The sequence below is a fragment of the Opisthocomus hoazin genome, chromosome 8, assembly GCF_030867145.1.
Source record: "Opisthocomus hoazin isolate bOpiHoa1 chromosome 8, bOpiHoa1.hap1, whole genome shotgun sequence".
Classification (NCBI taxonomy): Eukaryota; Metazoa; Chordata; class Aves; order Opisthocomiformes; family Opisthocomidae; genus Opisthocomus; species Opisthocomus hoazin.
The window spans coordinates 22,575,080-22,591,210 of NC_134421.1; the positions used below are offsets into that span (position 1 = coordinate 22,575,080).

The 16,131-nt window shown below is 40.2% G+C and overlaps 1 protein-coding gene across 9 annotated transcripts in view; it reads left to right on the forward strand.

The window, feature by feature from the left end:
* The window catches only part of TMCC3 (transmembrane and coiled-coil domain family 3), a 148,369-nt gene extending 132,552 nt beyond the window's left edge, over nt 1-15,817 (forward strand). For all 9 annotated transcript variants that reach the window (XM_075428448.1, XM_075428443.1, XM_075428449.1 and 6 more), the window contains 3 exons: nt 4,371-5,269; nt 6,786-6,921; nt 9,675-15,817. In XM_075428448.1, the coding sequence (XP_075284563.1) occupies nt 4,386-5,269; nt 6,786-6,921; nt 9,675-9,977 (1,323 nt within the window). In that variant the 5' untranslated portion in view covers nt 4,371-4,385 and the 3' untranslated portion in view covers nt 9,978-15,817. The remainder of the gene's footprint in view (nt 1-4,370; nt 5,270-6,785; nt 6,922-9,674) is intronic.
* Nucleotides 15,818-16,131: the final 314 nt, after the last annotated feature.

Genomic DNA, 16,131 nt, shown 5'->3' on the forward strand with positions numbered 1-16,131 from the left:
TTCTGGAGCCTGAGGTGTATATGCAGTCAATGACTCTGTCTTGCAAATGCCTTTCAGACACTTCTTAAGAGTATAAAAGAAATCTGTGAAATAAACATCAGAATTCAGTTTGACACCTAAACGTAGGTGCTGAGCTGTCACTTGTTGGTGGAGAGCTATTGACACAGTCAGCAGAACAGAGGAAGCAGCGTCTGAGCAGCCGTGAGATGTGAGCTGCGTGCTCTCTGGGCTCTCTTCGCTATGGATTTCTTTCTCCCAAATGGATCCCACTCAGGATCTTTGTGTAAGAAATAACCTTCTACGTCTGCTTTGTGCTGTGCAACCAGAGGATATAATGGCCAATCTACACAGGCTGTTAAGCATGATATTCTCACCCGTTCACCAGTTCCTGTCCGTATGGAACCCCTTTCCAACGGTCTCATCGGTGGCATGTGGGCACATGGGTCCTTTTGTGCTCTGAGGTCATTGTTAGCATGGCCTGCAAATCTGAGCTTTGGGTTGCTTTTGCAGACAGTAAGTGAGAAAATGTGGATCACTGTGATGCCAATAAAATCCATGTCCTTGCTTCTGTGATTGGATTTTGAAAGCACTGTTGTGCTCTGAATGCTTCTTTATGAATGGCAGGTTGCCTTTTACGCAACCCTCCACTTACCATTTAAGATGGAAAGTATACTTGCCAATTCATGCTTAATTGAAGGGTTCCTAGCAGTGTGCCTGTGTTCATCGGACCAAGCAGTTATTCTGCTGTCCTTTTCAAAGCTCTGGACTTCGGCTTGGGATAGGCTGCATGAACAGCCTGGCCATGCAGCCAGGGAGCTGCTTGGCTCCCTGGAAAAAGGGGAATTGGGGCAGAATGAAGTTTCTTTATCTCTGAGGGATACCTGTCTAGTCATCTGTGGTGTCTGGTTCTTATGCAGACAGGGAGCCCAAACTGCTGCTCTCCTAAACCACCGTTCTTAAAAGCTAGACTTTGAGCAGCATAAACATCGAAATTAGTTCTCAACTGGGTTGTAGCAAAGTGCATGTGTGAACTGCTCCATGCTGTTCTGTCTCATCACAACAGAAGACAGGTGATAGGCCTCTTGTCTAGAGATAGCTGGGTCCTGAAATAAAACCCCAAAACAAACCCACACAAAACCACCACCACAACCACCCCCAAAAAAACCAACCCCCCCAACAAAAAAGCGTATTGCATCAACACATCAACAGAAGATTTCAAGAGCCTCTGTTGCTTGAGCCACCCTTGCAGCATGATGGCAAGAGGACACCTGCCATTTTGGCCAAATAGAGTCAGAGAGAGGAATGTCTTGGATATGACTCTCCTGTACCCTTGGTGAGCTCTCAGTCCAGTAAGCGAAAAAACTACTCCTAGCAGTGCTTTGGGAATTTAGACACAATTCTTTTCTAACCTTTGTGGAATTTAAACTGACCCTACAATTAGTTATGCTCGTTTCAGAAGTAGATTTGCCACATGCTGACTGATTTCCTCAACTGTAAAAGCAATGCAACTTCTAGCAGATGTATTCCCTCAATGCTATTGTTCTTTTTATCTCTATTGCTCTTGTGACATTGAAGTTCCAGGAAGGCAAGGGGTGCTTGGTGATGATAGACCTGGCTGACCGCTAGAGACTTCAGTGAGGGAGAGGACATAAGGGAGAAGGGATCTGGTTTGGGCTTGTATCCAATTATTGCAATATATTTTTAGACTATTTTGTACTAAGGAAGTAAACACTTAAAGTTGTGTAAAGGTTAGAGATAGACCCACCCATTCTTGGAAGTATGTACAGCTTGCCCTGAATGACATCAGTGATGGAGCTGTCTTGTGTGTGTATGCAATTAGGTGATTTATTACAGTATAATTTTGTGCCAAAGCTTATTCAGAAATGTCTTTGGTTGTTTCAGGAAATTATTGTTTTATACTAAGCTTTTTCTCTTTACTGAATTTGTCCAGACCCAGTAAATCCATTTAAAGAAACATTTGCAATGTGGGGTACGGATCTAGTATCTAAGCTTTTCAGCTATTTGCCTTGATTGCTTTTATTTGCTGTATGAGCCTTTGGAAAGATAGAAGTATCCTATGTCAAACTATTTTTGCGTATATTAAATGCATATTTTAGCTACCACAACAGTATTATAAGTGTTATCACTTTTTAAAGTGATATGTAAAAGCTATTTTTTTCCTATTAGTTTTATTTCTAAGACTGGTTCAATGAAAAAAAAAATAGAAAATGGAAGTTACACCTGTGATTTTTGTCACTCTTTTAATTAGGTATCACCCTGAATATAGAATGCCATCTATGTGTGTCATGTGCAAATACTAAAATGAGATCTCATCAGTAAAGTGGATTTTCTGTAAAGCACATATATGATTTAATATCATCAGTCATACAATTTTTATAGATTTATAAAAATTAATTGCACCTCTTTTTAATAATTAAGCATATGACTCAATTATTTTTAACAAACTAGTGAAGTGCAGAGCTATTAGGCCACAGCACTGGTTTAATTCTTGGAATAGATCCAAGTCTTAAAGGTTACCATTAACCAATATTCCCCAGAAGAGACTGTCAACTCCAGAACTCTCCAGGTTGCATTTTTCAAGTGTCCATTTTTCTTAGAGATTGGTGAATGTGAACTTTTATGTTACCTGGTTTGCACCTTGAGCAATGCAGTAGCAAAAGAAAAAAAGAAGGTACTGTAATCCTCAGTAAATAAGAACATAAAGTAGGAGTAGAGATGATCTTGTCTCTGAAACGGTCGGGTACAGATCCAATTTTATGGCTGTATTACCCCCTCTGTGTTTGTAACCCATGATGGTAGACGCAGGGTGAGAATAGTTCTCCTGATCAATCTGTGCACGATGCGTGACATTAACAGTTGGACAGCACGTCTGGTTCCTGAGCCTTTACTTTCAGTGCAATACAGGAATGCTGGGAAGAATTTCCAGGAGGGCCACCAAAACTGTACAGGGATGGGAAAACAAACCTTACAGCAATGCTTAATGATGGTTTTATTTTTTTTTTAATCAAGAAAAAGATTGAATGGTGATCACTGGATGTGTATGTGCCCATAGGTCTTGCTGCAAGATCTTCAGTATTATAGACAATAATAAATACTGTAGTTGGAAATCAAACTTTGAATATAGTATTTCAGGCATTTTGAAGCAAAGAGTAGTTAAAGAATTTCATAAATGCATCTTTAAAAGACACTTTAGTACAACTTCTGCCTTGTCTCTGCCGTGGTCATGCCTGAGCAATTGTATTAGTTCTCTCTGATGTTAAAGCTCTGAAAACCAATTATGGCTAGAGCGTTTGTTAAGCAGTTTCTAGATACAGTGTTGTGGCAGCTTTAATGAAATGTACCTCCTCTATCGCAGAGGCTAGTGCGAGATGATAATAGGGATGAAGCTATCTTGGTTAGATCATTCTTGTCTTGTGCCTCCGCTGTGGTTTTGACTTTATATGAGGAAATACTTTTACATTTCGTATCAGACTGTCTTGCCTTTCTGTTGAGAAAGATGAATAATCGGTTGTGTTCGTGCTGTGACCAAGTTGCCTAACTGTTTTTGTTTGGCTTTCTGAGACCATTATTAAGGCGTATGGATCTTATACTTGAGTGAATGCAGTTTTCTTTCCTGAGTTTGTTTCTATAAAGCCCACTCAGTGAATTTGCTATTAAAACAGACTTAGTTACAGCAGGTCAACTTGTTGAGCATCTTCATCAAGCATGGAAAGTCAAATGCGGGACAATTCTTTCTGTATGCTCTTTGGATCAAAACCTAGCAGCTGCTTCCTGCTGAAGCACGCGTGAAATTTCCAGGAACTTAGAGCTAGTTGTGCAAAAACTTTGAATTGCGTGACCGACTTGAGTGGGAGGAGCACGTATCAAAAAAGGACTCAACCTGGTAAAATATACTGAACAATATAATGCTGCTGGAGAGGGGAGAACCTGTTTACAGCTCTGTCAGTGTTTGACAATTTCCAAGAGAATGATGGAGTGATTATCAGTCATGATCTCTTTGAAAAACTCTTAATAATAAACAAGATATTTGGGAATCTTTTCTAGCTAGGCCTTGTTCTGATTCTGTAAATAACGGCAAATGATTCTGAAGAACTATATACTTGAATCATTTTCACTCTAATTCATCTTGCTGGTTTGTTAGTAGACACAGGCGGTTCCCTGGGCTGTTTATCAACCTAGGGGAGTCAAGAAAAATGCTTCTTAATTTCAAAGAAAAGTTCATTCTATTTTTCTACTACAAGCTACTTTATATTGTGTACTTGTTATAATTACATGCAGAAAAGGAAACAGCAAGTTGGAGGAGAAAAAGTAAAATTCAAATTCCATTTATCTCTTTTCTCTCTCCTCAGGTGGAGAGACATGACATGAATACTCTGAGTTTACCGCTTAACATTCGCCGTGGAGGCTCTGACACCAACCTGAACTTTGATGTGCCAGATGGGGTCCTAGAGTTTCACAAAGTCAAACTCAGTGCAGATAGCTTGAAACAGAAAATCCTCAAGGTTACAGAACAAATCAAAGTTGAACAAACAGCTCGAGATGGAAATGTGGCTGAGTATTTGAAACTGGTAAACAGTGCAGACAAGCAGCAGGCTGGGCGCATTAAACAAGTCTTTGAGAAGAAGAACCAGAAATCTGCCCACTCCATTGCCCAGCTGCAGAAAAAATTGGAACAGTATCACAAAAAGCTCAAGGATATTGAACAAAATGGATCTTCCAAAACTACCAAGGATACTTCCAAAGATAACTTGAAAGATACTCAGCATGGGAAGCCTCGTACCTCTGGGCATGGAACAGACAGCAGCAAGTCGGGTGTGCCAGGTGTATCCTTGACACCACCTGTCTTTGTTTTCAGCAAGTCTAGAGAGTTTGCAAACCTGATCCGAAACAAATTTGGTAGTGCAGACAACATTGCTCATCTCAAAAATACCTTGGATGAATTTCGGCCAGAAACGAGTTCTCGAACGTATGGGGGCAGTGCCACCATTGTTGCCAAACCCAAATATGTTAGTGATGATGAATGCTCAAGCGGGACCTCTGGCTCAGCAGACAGTAATGGGAATAATTCCTTTGGTCCTGCTGTGGCAAGTACCCTGGACAGCCAAGGAAAGCTTTCCATGATTTTGGAGGAACTAAGGGAAATCAAGGAGACACAGTCCCAATTAGCTGACGATATTGAGAATTTAAAAACACAATTTAAAAGAGACTATGGCTTTATTTCTCAAATGTTACAAGAGGAAAGATATAGGTATCTTTTTTAACTGTTCTTTTGAAATTACTTTTGAATGGGTATAGAAGTTATTTGGAAAGTGTAAATGTGGGTGTGTGCTGTTGTGGGGGATATTTCAGAAGGAGGAGGAAAAGATAATTCCAATCAATCTCTGGTACCAAAATGTTCCATTCCTTCCAATAACCGAAAATACATGAAGAACATTAATATTTCCTGTCAAATTATGTGGTAGTTCTTTGCCTTTTGTCAAAGCCTTGTCAGAAAATTCCCTCATCTGACATCTTACTGGCATATTGTGTTATGTGAATACTGCACATAGGAGATGCCAATTGTTCTGTAACCAGTGGAAGAATTCTAATCTATTGCGACTTGAAAATGCTAATCAGTCTACGGTGTAGCACAGCTGACTTACGGCTGATAAATACACCCTTTAGTCCTGAGTACCTTGTGCAAATACTTCTCGGACACATTCCTATCTTGTGGATGCAATGTCACTTTGTACCCTGGTGTAACACATGGCTGTGAAATGTAATTTTAAGTGCTGTAGCACAACTTCCTCTTGCATTTGTTACTTGGCAATTAATCCCTTTATCCTCCACTGTGGGAAGTGAGATATGTTCTACAGAAGGCTTGCACCTGCTGTACCCATATCCCATTTGTCATATTGCTTCGTAAAGTAAGTGTTGATTCTTGAAGTCTTTACTACACTAACAGGCAAAAACTCAGTATGAATTGCAATATTTAATGTTTCCCTTGTTTACACTACTTGAAATACGAGGGAAGGCTGGATATCGGGTGGTAATATGGGGGAGGAAAGAACAGAGCAAATGGCCTACTGCACTCAGGACTTGGTTTCAGGAGAAAGCAGAGTGGCCTTTTCTGACAGCTCACTGCCATTAAGATCTCAAGCCCCCTGCCTCCATTTGCACAGCTAGACAATTTTGCCTCTATCATTTGTGTGCAGACTGTGGTGTTTGCCTGTTTGTGTGTTAAATCAAGTTACAAAATTACAAAAAAAATAAATTTCTAATTTCCCGATGGTTTAGTTGAACTGGTTTACCATGCAGAGACCTGCCAGAACAGGCTGTGCATGAATGGCAGGACCTTGCAGTTGTGTTTGAGAGGGGATCTAGGGAATATATGTTTCTTTTCACCACCGGCGAGCTGTTAACTGGCTCAAGCTTACTTATGAAACCATATCTTCTTGTTTAAATGAAGAGTGAGAAATGGAAAAATGTGAGTTGGATACCCTTAGGCACTGTTTATAGTTCATATAATTTGCCAATGATGTACAAATATTTGCTTTTTAACACCTGCTGCCAGCAAGGAACACTGAAAAAAGGCTTTCAGTTTGCTGCATAAATGCTTATGGAGAGTTTCCAAAGTTTCTACTGATTTCTCTGTGTGCTCTGTAACACCAGTCAGATGAATCCATAGTGCACTGAGAAGTTACCCTTTAAAATGTGTAATTGTTTTCATGATTTAGCATTACTTATATAGAACGCACTAAATTTAGACCTTTTTTCCTGATAAGATACGAAAGATTGGAAGACCAGTTAAATGACCTCACTGATCTGCATCAACATGAGACAGCGAACTTGAAACAAGAGCTAGCCAGCATAGAGGAGAAAGTGGCGTATCAGGCATATGAGCGATCACGAGATGTTCAGGTACTTTTTTTTTTCCTTATCATAAACTTCTAACATTTTGTAGAAATCTTCTACTGTGAAACACTCGCATCTTTCTACATCTTTGTATATAAAGAATCTGGGGAAAGATTTAAGCCCTTTTTTTGTCTGTTTTAAGGTGAAAACCCAGCACATTTAAATCTGTGACAGTCTCCCTTTATTTCTGTGGGTTCAGAATTTTACCTGCTGGAATTGATGATATAGCCTAGGCAGACTTGTGGATGAAGAATGACTGGTTTTAATTTCTTGCACCAGAGGAGGAGAGAATTGAGTCTCCTTGTATTGTGTCAAATGCCACTTTTGACAATGTCCAAACATAAGCCTCTTGCTCAGAGTTTCTCCAATATGTAGTCATGTCACTGTCAAGGTTTTTTATAAATTGAGTTTAAGGTAAAAAGTAAGAGAGCTAACTGATAAACAGGCTTGTAGATTTGCCAGTTGTAATTTAAGAGTTTTAATCCATGGTCACAAAGGCCCCTATAATCAAAGCTGTAGGGCATGTTCACGTTAGTGGTCAGTTGTAGTCATGTCTGGCTTCAATCAAAAGGCTGGTCATAATGTCTACAAGTTTGTCCTAACAGCATGTACTTACATACTGGAATATTTATATACAATATAGGCATCATAATATTTCTACCCCAAGTTTGAGCAAGTGGTGAAAAATGGTGAAAACATTGTTTTGCCTTACCGTGGGTTTAAATTCACTAACAACTGAGGAGCACTCAAAGACTGTCTTCATATTGGCTCACATGGTAAAAAAGAAAAAAAAACCACCCAGCCTCTTCTGCATGCCCCTGTGCTCGCATTTCTAAACGTAGAGAGCACAGGCAGCAGGACAATCATGGTGTTTCCCGATCGGTGTGAGGGTTGGGAACCCTCTGTAAAACTGGGAAAGGAATGGTCCTGAATCTAAACATATTGTAGGTTCCTTTGTAGACTGAAAGAACAGAGGTATCTCGTGCAGGACTCCTTTCTGGGAAGGCATCTTGAGGATGTAAAAACTGAATGAGACCCGTGTTCTCCAGCAGAAGGGCTGTGAAATGTTCGCTAACTCATTAGCAGAACCCTGGAGAGGTGTCAGAGACTTTTTAAAACTAATTGGAGTGCTACGTTGACACAGCCTTGTTTCTTTTATCTCTGTACAGTTGGGCCTGTTTCACCCTGTGTCTTTGAGGGTTTGGCAAATAAGCTAAAATAGAGTAAAAGCATTTAAGTTGTGGAGATTTTAAGTAACAACCTAAGTTTGGAGCGCTCTGTCCCCTAGCAGATGGGCAGATTGTTTTTAAAACACTTGCTCAGCCTTTCAATGCAGAACTGCAGCTATCAGACTTCTGCGGCTGGGCTTTCGCTAAATTAGCATGAGGTGATTTGAGAATAACTTGCAGTCAGTGTGGAGGAAGGACCAGGAAAGTTCTTTAGTGTGTAGTGGACAGCATGCGTGAACCCTGAAGGACTTTGTGCCACTCATTAAGAACGCTCTTCTGTATGATTACTAATTCCTAGAACAGTGAAAGGAAGCAGCCTTTTGTAAGGTGCTGTGCCGCGAGCTTTGCGCTGACTTTGTTGCCTGGCTGGTCCATGGTAAGCCAGTTCAATTTACTGAAACAAGGGTGAACTGACACAGCCAAAGAAAGCTCATAACTCTGTGTGCAGTGGCTTTGTTTATTTTCACACAGAGTATTGGATAGAATCAGCTTACTGTGTGACCAGGTGAACATCCCTGCCAGTGCAAGGAAAATGTTTGGAGTTTGAGAGTGGGAAAGGAAGTAAGGATGTAGGCATAATTTTTGCCTTTTACACAGTGGTAAAAGGTTCTATCAAGTTGGACAGTATCGTTAAATTGCAGCCTTGCACCTGTGTTATGTAGTGGTGCCCAAATCCCAACTTCAGCAAAAAAAAAGCAGCATTTTGGCAAGCAAGTGAAGCAGTTGGAAATTTTTCCATATTTCATTCCTGGAGGGCTTAAGAGTGGGGTTAGTGACTTAGGAACCATTTTACTCAAAGACCGTTTTTAGTACACCTTCAAGCCAAAGAGAAAGGTCTGCTTTCTTTAGAACAGAATGTGAAGTGGAATATATCGTGTGAAAGAGAGAATCCCATGAAAGTGTCACCACAGATTTCTCCACTGCCTCCACTGCACGCTGCCCACTTGCAGTATGGATTAAGGAGCCTTCCCACTGACAGAGGGAGAAGCTATGTCTTGCTGAGGACTCAAGCCTGGCCGTGCACCCTGGGTTCCTTTGAGAGAAAATCCATGTAGACCAGAGGGGTGGTGTAAACTGAATGCTACATGTTGCAAAGTAGATTTAATTAGTAGCACAGCACTACCCTAATATTTTCTGTAGCATATACACAGAAACTAATTTTGATGCTGGTTTAATACAATGAGAGTTGCCATGGCAACAGCTTTCCCAGTACTTTTATCTCATCAGTATATGCAGGAAACGTTATCTGTCATGAGCATTAGAGTTACGATACTTTTTCTCAAGCATGAAAAATATAAAAACTACATTTTGGACAGAGTTGTCAGACTTGATTATGCCTGGGCAGGCAGCGATATGCACATGCAGATATGTATGTGCATTTATTTTTAAAAAATTTGGTGGGTCATTCAAATTTTAGGAGTCTGTAATAAATTACACTTCTAATCTAGCTGATGGGTGGCTCTGCAGCTAAAATGGGAAAAGTGGTGTATGGAAATACAAGCTGCCCTAATTCTTGTTTTCTGCCTCCAGGAAGCCTTGGAATCATGCCAGACCCGGGTTTCAAAGCTGGAGCTCCATCAGCAAGAACAGCAAGCACAGCAGTCCGAAACAGTTAACGCCAAAGTGCTCCTGGGGAAATGCATAAATGTTATCCTGGCCTTCATGACTGTCATCTTAGTGTGTGTTTCTACTCTTGCAAAGTTCATTGCTCCTATGATGAAGAGTCGTTTTCATATCATCTGCACTTTTTTCGCAGTGACACTGCTGGCAATATTTTGTAAAAACTGGGATCATATCATTTGTGCCATAGAAAGGATGATTATACCAAGATGAAGCTGCTGGTCTGGCTGCTTTCTTTTTCTTCTCTTTTTTTCTTCTTTCCCACCCTCTTTTTTAAGTGCTGTGTGTATACAGATTTTTTTTTGTCAGTTTAAATGTGCACACTGGATGGAGAAGGCTACAAAGACTCTTGGACTTCAGGGTGTGAATACATAAGTGCATACTTGTTGGCAGTCACTTGCCTGTTCAATCCAATTGTGTCTAATTGGCTATGTCTGTGATGAACTTCTCGCTTATGTCAAGTCTTCTGCCTTAATCCAGTGGGTTTTCCACTTTACAAACCCACACCCACAGAAGATGGTGCGATGCTCTGGGAGGGATCCAAGGGACTGCAAGTCTCAGGTGTGCTTTTTACTAGACTAATGTGAAGAGCGGGATCAGGAGGGAGTGCACCATAATGTGTATCAGCCCTGTTAGACTAATAAGTTAATTTTCTCTCTGAATCCAAGTAGAATTATAAAACAGATTATACAGTCATATGTATTAATAGTTCTTGATTCTAAATAAATTGGTATCTGTATATGGCATTTCTAGTTTTCAGGACTAGGAAAACTTGATTATTCGGCTAGTAACCCTTTGCACAGAGAGTTTATTGTTTGTAAATTAGACCAGTGATGACTATTGACCACAGTCAGAGGTTGTTCTATCCTGGCACTATTCCTTACTGCACTCAGGAAATGCATCGATGTGGCATAAGGCTTCCAAAGATGAACTGAACTGAATGGCAGGATCTCTGGGCCACTTTGTAAAGGAGTAAAGCAGCAAGTAACTGATGGGTAAGTTGTCATGCAGACCAAAGCACTCACTTGCTTCAAGCCCTGTAACCTGCAAGGGCAAAGGAGGGCACAGGAAGGCGACATTTAGGTGAGCCTTTGTTAGCACTGAATTGTTGGGGTGTTCTTGACTGAACGCAGAGCAGATAGGTAGTGGGACTCCGGGTACAGTGGATTTTTTTCTTGTGTCAGATTAAGGAATATGGAAGAAGCATCAGGGAACAGGTCTTTCGGGGAGCAGGGTTTTAAACTTCTGTAAGTATACAAACACTGTGCAGACTCTCTTGACAAACATTCCTGAAAATAATGTATTAGCATGCAGTACCACTACTAGGAGACAGGGTTCGTTTTGTTTTTTTACTGGAATTAATTTTTCTTGATTTAGGAACTGCAAAAAAAATTTCCCTGAAATCTGCTTGGCTTTCAGCCATGATGTAAAACAAGATTTTTACTTAAAAAAAAAAAAAAAAAAAAAAAAACCAACCAAAAAAAACCCACCACAACCAGAATTATTCTCCACTCTGAATTAAATAGAAAAAAAAGACAGTGTCTCAAGTTATTTGATATTGAGTGTTACTTACTTCGAAAATAATTGTCATGACAAGATTTTCTTTCCAGTTGCAGTATTTGTTATGCTGGTTTTACGGGGGGTGGGGGGAGGTGAAGGGGATTACTCAATGTGTGTGTTTTTAATCAAGTGCAATAGTTGGTGTAGAAATTCAGAAAACATTATTCTGAGGAAAGGGAGTGGAGGCAGGGGAAAAACTCTGAAATTTTACCACAACTGGATTAACAGTGAATACAGTTACTTTTTGTGGCTTCAGGGACTTGAAGGAAGGACAGAATTAACTGCATAAATAATGATGTGACTCAGCATTTAGAAAATTCAATTAAAACACTCTTAAAAAACTTTAAAGAATCCTATATGTGTGCTACATGTTTGAAGAGAGAAATCAGGAAGGATTGTGCTGGCGCACAGGCACCGGAAACGGATCAGATCAGGCACACCCATGTTATCCTACCCCAGCCCTGCCTAACCTTCCAAGGAAGGTGGAGTGGAAAGCAAGAGTCCTGCTGAGAGGGATATGACCTTATAAAGCCCAGACTTACCAATTTGTTTATCCCTGGCTGCATCAGGGAGAATTATTATATAGATACATTCTGCTTTTCCTTCATAATGTTTTGTTTTGTTTTTTTTAATTTGCTTTTACCCCTGTATTCCTGGTATCCCCTGAGGAAGGAGAGAAGTGTTGTGTTATGCAATAAAACTTCTCTGTCTTAACTGCTGCATGTGCTCATGCTGCTGGCCGGTCCAGGGAGACCTTTCTTCTCATGTCTCGTCACCCATTTTGGCACTGTATGCGTGCACTGCAACAGGCCTCCGCCCCCACCTTCCACGTACCTGCGCTTAGCCTCCTTTTCCAGCCAGCTCATAAACTGAGGGCATTGCTTCCACTGACGCAGCTGATAAACTTATCTTCACAGGGAAGTCTCTTCCACAATGTTAAAAAGATTAAAAGAGAAAAATAAGTTGCTCTTTCATGGTCTTTACATCACAAGAAAGGGTTTCCCTTGGTTTATTTTTATGCCCTTTTGATGTGTCCTGAGATCCTCTTGGTCTTTTTCACTGTTTTAATAGAATTTGTTCCTATCTTCATTTTTGAAAGGGCATATAGTGTCTTTTTATAGTCTGTGTTTTCCATTTCTTTAGCTAATGAGTGTGCTTCTATTCCCAGTCCTTTCCTTTCTGAAGTCTTTTCCTAAATTCCACCAACCATTTTCCTCATCAGCCCTATGACTTTTTTATTCCCCTCATTTCTGTAGACCATAAGATTATACATCCACTGCAAAAACCAAAGAGTCCTGGTACTGATCCTCAGAAAGCTGTGACTCTTCATGGTGTTTTCTTGCCATCTGTATTATAACCTCCATTCTTCTATTCAGTTTGCACAGCCACCTTCTGGTTTGGCCGCTTGATAAAACACTTTGTCTAGCATTTTGTTGAATGGGTTCAGAAGGGTACACGTGCAAGAAAGAAATACCAGATGTTAATAATTTTTACATGGGAAAAACTCCTTTGCCTGTTGCATGGTTGTATGTTTAAAGAGATAGTCTTCCCCGTGCTAGTGTATGTAGTTAAAAACGTAATGTCAGATAGTCTCAAGGTTGGACAGGAAAGAGATTAATCATTTTTCTTATAATGAAGTTGGTGTGGTACAACCTGGGGACGTGAAGGCTTCTGTTCCAAGGGTATCCTATTACAGTCCTGGAAGATGACCTCCGTGCAAAATGAGGGTGCAACATAAAATCAATGAGCCTATGAAAGATTGCTGATGGTCTTGATAAAATCTGACTGCGTCCAAATTGGAAACAGAAGGGTCTTGTGTTTCCATGTTGGCAGAGGACACAGAAAAAGCTGTAAAGGCTGCCTAATGTTACACATGGAAACTAAAACAACCCTAATTGGTAAATGGGTACAGCACTTCTCTAGGTTATTTTCCCTGCTAGATTTAAATCACTGGAGGATGTGACGTGCATCAAGAAATTTAAAAAAGATGTGAAGGGCAAAGGCCTACTTTTGGGTGAAACTGCTACAGTTTGCAGAGAGTAAGGCTGCAGTGCCAGAAGCTGTGCCAAGGGGAAGGGAGAGCTCCCTGCCTGCCTTCACCCTCCTGTCTCTTACCTTGAGCTGACACTGGTGTATGTTGCAGTCTTCTGCACGCCAGGTTAGCTCACTAGGCTGGAAGAAAAACCTAGTGAAAGAGGTGGATATTCCAGACATCTAGCGACTTAAAGGGTTGATGGAAAGGTCTCGCGAGTCTAAATCAGGGACCAAAAGGGAGATGAGCCTTTTTCTTTCTTGCTGCAGTGAATCATTAGCTGCCCCTAAAACTACACTCCAGGCAGCCTCCAGGTAGAGTGACAGTACAGCTTCATGCAGAAAGGTTCTTCCTAGCTTTTGCTTACACGGAGCAGATACAAACAGCACCAGGACATGGTAGTGCGGGCTAGCCAGCTGTGTTTGTGCCCAGGACAAAGAGCAGGCTGGTGGCTGTCCCACCAACTGCAGTATCAGCATCACTTCCACCGCTTAGGCTGGGACTACATGAGTAGGTATCTGGCCTGCAGTCAAAGCTCTGCCTGCTGTGAAATTACGCCTAGGCCATCCCTAACAGTTGCAAGACCTGTCTTAATGAGAACTTTGTTCGGCTTCTCAATCAGTTAACCATGTTCTGTCAGGATACTGTTTGCTTTTATGTTCTCATACAACACACTAGACATTTTTAGTATATTCCTTACACTTACTCAGTGTGAGCCTCTAAAACACTCCTACTCAACAACAAGTTGCCAGACAGTGTCTTTTCTGCTCAATGCTGCCTGGTAGTCAATTATTTCACTTCACTATGACAGTAGTTCTCCAACTGAAACGCCCCTCAGTTAGTTGTTAATACCGGTTCTATAGGCTTTTGGCAGCTTTTTTGCTCAGAGTTTTCTGGAGATTTAGTTTCTCGTGAAGGTTAGCACACTTTTCCTGATCTCTCCCTTTTCAGCATACAGGTCTAAAATTAGGTTTCCTGTAAAACTTGTGTAATGGATGCCTCCACTAGCTTCAGCTATAACTCTATTATTGTTGAGTATCCAATTAGTCACTGACAGCACTGAATGAGACCCAGTTTAAATCCCTTTTCCTTTCTGCTTTGTTATGTGGTTGTGCAGCTTCTCATTTTATTGTTCTCCTAAAATGTCTACTTGTTCTGAATTCTTAGAGAAGCACTATCAAGTCTGACTGCTTTTTGGCTTGATATCAAAATGCTTGTGTTCTGCAGTGTCTCTGCTGCAGGACCATCACATATAGATCTGACATCTGCACTACATGAAGGATATTTAAAAGGCAATGGTTTTCTTGGAACAAAATCACGAGTGTGTATCTGGGGAATAGAAATTCAATGGGCGAAGGCACTTTGCTGTAGGAAATACACATCATTCACTGACTAGAAGTTGAAGCTAGACAAATCCAGTGCAAGCATGAGCTTCAGTTTTGTAATCATAAGGGTTACAAGCTAATTATTAGCTACTGAATAACATAAAGACTCCAAAATTTGAAGTTAAAGTTGAGTGCTGCTGTTCAAAGAGGAATCCGTTCAGGCTTATGTTTGATGCAAAGTCAACTGCACAATCAGAGGTGGTGCTTTCTGGAGTTAAAATCAATGAACAAGAAATTACTTGGGGGAAAAAAAAACAAAACAGAAGCTTGTGGTTCGTTTAGCTGCTATGGAATTTTGGAAACCAAGTCCCTTTCCTCTGTGATATAGACATTTTACTTCTGAAATCAATGGTGCAACAGAAGGTAAACACAGATTAATGTAATTAAACACTTTAATTTGGATAACGGTTTAATCACTTCTGAAAGTCTATGTAGGAATAGCAATCAGACAAGTTTATTCTCCTCTTTTTTAATCAAGCAATATTTATCTGCTTTTTTTAATTTACCATCACACCAGAACATGGTCTTTAATTAATTACATTCCTCCATTCTAAAATGCAAGAGATTCATAAAAGGCTTGTTTTCAGATAAAGTTTGAATGGTCTCTCTGAAGCTTAGTAGAATCCAGCAGAAAGAATCAGTCAATTTTACATTACAGCAGTGAAGGATGGAGAAAAGTGTAAGTTTAGTTAATGGAATTGCTTATTTTCCCTGAAGAAGCAAACTGAGATGATGCTGTATATAAAGACTGCATGAGGACTAGTCAAACTATCTTGTACGGTTGATTTGCTGTATGTTTAGCGTATTAAGCTGTACTGTTGTCGGAAAGTTTTGCACAAAACCACCTTTCCTTTTTTACCCAGGGAACCTGGGTGTGGTAGTATCAAGGTGTACCAAAAATTGTCGGGTTTTATTGACTAAAGTTAATTGTCTCAGTGTGTAACCTACAAGTTTCTCATACCATTTTCATTTTGTGCAGCACTGTGGAAAGATGCAACTACAAAAATGTATTTTTTGTATATTTTGTTGTGTAGTCATGACTGCCTCTAAGGTGCCATTAACATTTTTTTAAATAAAAATATTTACATTTATTTGATGGTGAACATTGCTGCTTAAACTTGCTGTCTGATGACTCAAACCCCTATCAGTTTTTCTTTGTCAGTAACCAAGTTATTCACCTGACAGTGACAAAGTTATTCAATTGAGCTTAAGCCCCAGCTTTAAAATACTGATGAAACTGAGCATTTTGTTCTGCTGCAGTTTTGACCACACTGATAATTTGAATTTTATTTATAGCTATGACATGGCAACACTGCAAACATCAAATGAGGTATCATCACCGCTTTTCTCCAGAGCTTGTAGGAACATGCTATGAAAACATCATGTTATT